Below are 2,154 nucleotides of genomic sequence, written 5' to 3' on the forward strand. Positions count from 1 at the left end.
CCTCGACGGTGGGTACGGGGGAGTGCGGGGGTTGGCACCTTATGTGGGAGAACCCCCCCTTTGTGGGTCTGAGCGTCCCTGTGTGTCCGAGCTGCCCTTGCCCCTCTGTAGGTTTAATCCCTCCCATATGGGTCTGAGTCACTCTATGGGTCTGACACTCCCCCCAACATGAGTCTGAGCCCCTATGTGGTTTTGAACCTCCCCTCAAATGGGTCTGAGCCCCTCTATGGGTTTGAACCCCTCCATATGAGTCTGAGCCAATCTATGGGTCTGACACCCGCCAATATGAGTCTGAGCCCCTCTTTGGGTTTGATCTCTCTATATAGGTCTGAGTGCCTCTGTGAGTTTGACCTCCCTCCCCCATATGGCTCTGAACCCCTCTATGGGTTTGACATTATTCCCTCAGTGCAGGTCTGAGCCAGTCTATGGGCTGGAGTCAACCTCCTGTGGGACTGAGCCCCTCTGTGGGTTTGACCCCCATCCCATATGGATCTGGGCCTCTTTGTGATTTTGAGCCCCTCCCATGGGTCTGAGCCCCTCTATGGGTTTGATACCAGCCCCATCTCCACTCCTAGCCATGGGTCTGAACCTCACTAATACGCCCGAGTCCCGCTCAAAAGGGTCTGAGTCCCCTTTCCCCCCCATCTCGCACTGATCTAAGCCACAATGTGAGTCCAAGCCTCACCTCTCCACCCTGTGGCTCTGAGCCCCGCTCATCCCCCACCTCCCCCCCAGCTCTGATCTCCTCTTATCTCCCAATTCCACCCCCCGCCAGCTCTAAGCCCCTCTTATCCCCATGGGCTTGAGCCCCTTTGTGTGCCTGAGATGCACCCCCGGCCAGTGTAGGTTTGATCTCCAGGGTGGGCAACACATCTGGGGACCAATGGTGCCCCATGGGGACATCATAACAGGGCATTTGGGGACTGTGGTGCTGCGAGGTGCGTCCCACCCTGGGCAGTCATGGTGGGGATGAGTGTGACAGGGAAGAAGGTCGTGACGGGTTGACACAAGAAATACGCAGCCAGGACAGGGTTAAGGGCAGGTTCATCCCCAGCGTGGGACGAGGTGACCTTGTTGAGAGCAGCGCAGCTGTGGCCGAAAGCACAGACTGGCAGCGGCTTTTCTTCCCTCCACCTCTTGCAGTTCACATCCAGACCTCCCGGGCTCTCATGGTGATTTCTCTCCTCCTGGGCTTCTTCGGCATCATCGTGAGCGTGGTGGGCATGAAATGCACCAAGGTTGGTGAAGAAGATCCCGTTACCAAGAGCCGCATTGCTGTTGCTGGTGGTGTCCTCTTCCTCCTCTCCGGTAAGGCAGCCCCAGCCCTTGCACCTCTGTGATGCAGAAGACCCCAAACACTTTTGGAGAGCTGTTTGGTGGCTGAAGGGGAGAGCTTGGTGATGGGCTGGGGGTGACTGATTGTCTGCATTTGATGGTCAATGGTTGATGGTCAGCGTTTGATGGTCAACGGTTGATGTCTGGTTGAAGGTGTCTGTGCTCATTGCAGGGGGGTTGAACAAGACAACCTTTGAAGGTCCCTTCCCGCCCAAACCTTTCTGTGATTCTGTGCCCAGGTCTGTGCACACTGGCCGCCGTGTCCTTGTATGCAGCACAGGTGACCTACGAGTTCTTCAGGAAGAGCACTGTCCCCATCAATGCCAGGTGAGAGCCTGGCTTGGGGAATGCTCTTTATCTGAATCCCATCTTGTTCCTGTGCTTCCCACAGGACCTTCTCTTCCTGGTTTCAGCAACATTTGGGGTCATAGGTAGACACACCAGGCAGCCGGAATGGGACCTGCGCCCCCCCACAGCTGCCATGTGGCAGAAGATCTCCCCAGTACTGAAGTTTTAGGTGGTGCCACCAATGGCTTTGTGCTGGGACAGAGTAGGAGTGCTCTCATGGAGCTTCAGCCCAAGGGAGGATTAAAGTGGGGAGAAACTGAGTAGCTGGATCCAGCCAATGTGAAACACGGCGATGGCTGGAGAGAAGAAGACCCAACATCTGCCTCAAGCTCTCCCATAGCCTCGTCAGGGCTTCCAGCATCCTTGTGCCTATCACAATTTGCACCTCTGCCTTTTCTGCACCCCCTCCCTGATGCTCCCCCTGTCTCTCCCCGCAGGTACGAGTTCGGCTCGGCTCTCTTCGTCGGCTGG

General features: G+C 56.5%; 1 protein-coding gene across 1 annotated transcript in view; it reads left to right on the forward strand.

Annotated features, from left to right (window-relative positions):
* Positions 1-958: 958 nt before the first annotated feature.
* The window catches only part of CLDN19 (claudin 19), a gene marked incomplete at its 5' end in the record, with an annotated part of 2,195 nt that continues 999 nt past the window's right edge, over positions 959-2,154 (forward strand). The window contains 3 exons of the mRNA XM_010188339.1: positions 959-1,308; positions 1,575-1,662; positions 2,121-2,149. Of these exons, the coding sequence (XP_010186641.1) occupies positions 959-1,308; positions 1,575-1,662; positions 2,121-2,149 (467 nt within the window). The remainder of the gene's footprint in view (positions 1,309-1,574; positions 1,663-2,120; positions 2,150-2,154) is intronic.

Source organism: Mesitornis unicolor, unplaced genomic scaffold (assembly GCF_000695765.1).
Source record: "Mesitornis unicolor isolate BGI_N332 unplaced genomic scaffold, ASM69576v1 scaffold22357, whole genome shotgun sequence".
NCBI lineage: Eukaryota > Metazoa > Chordata > Aves > Mesitornithiformes > Mesitornithidae > Mesitornis > Mesitornis unicolor.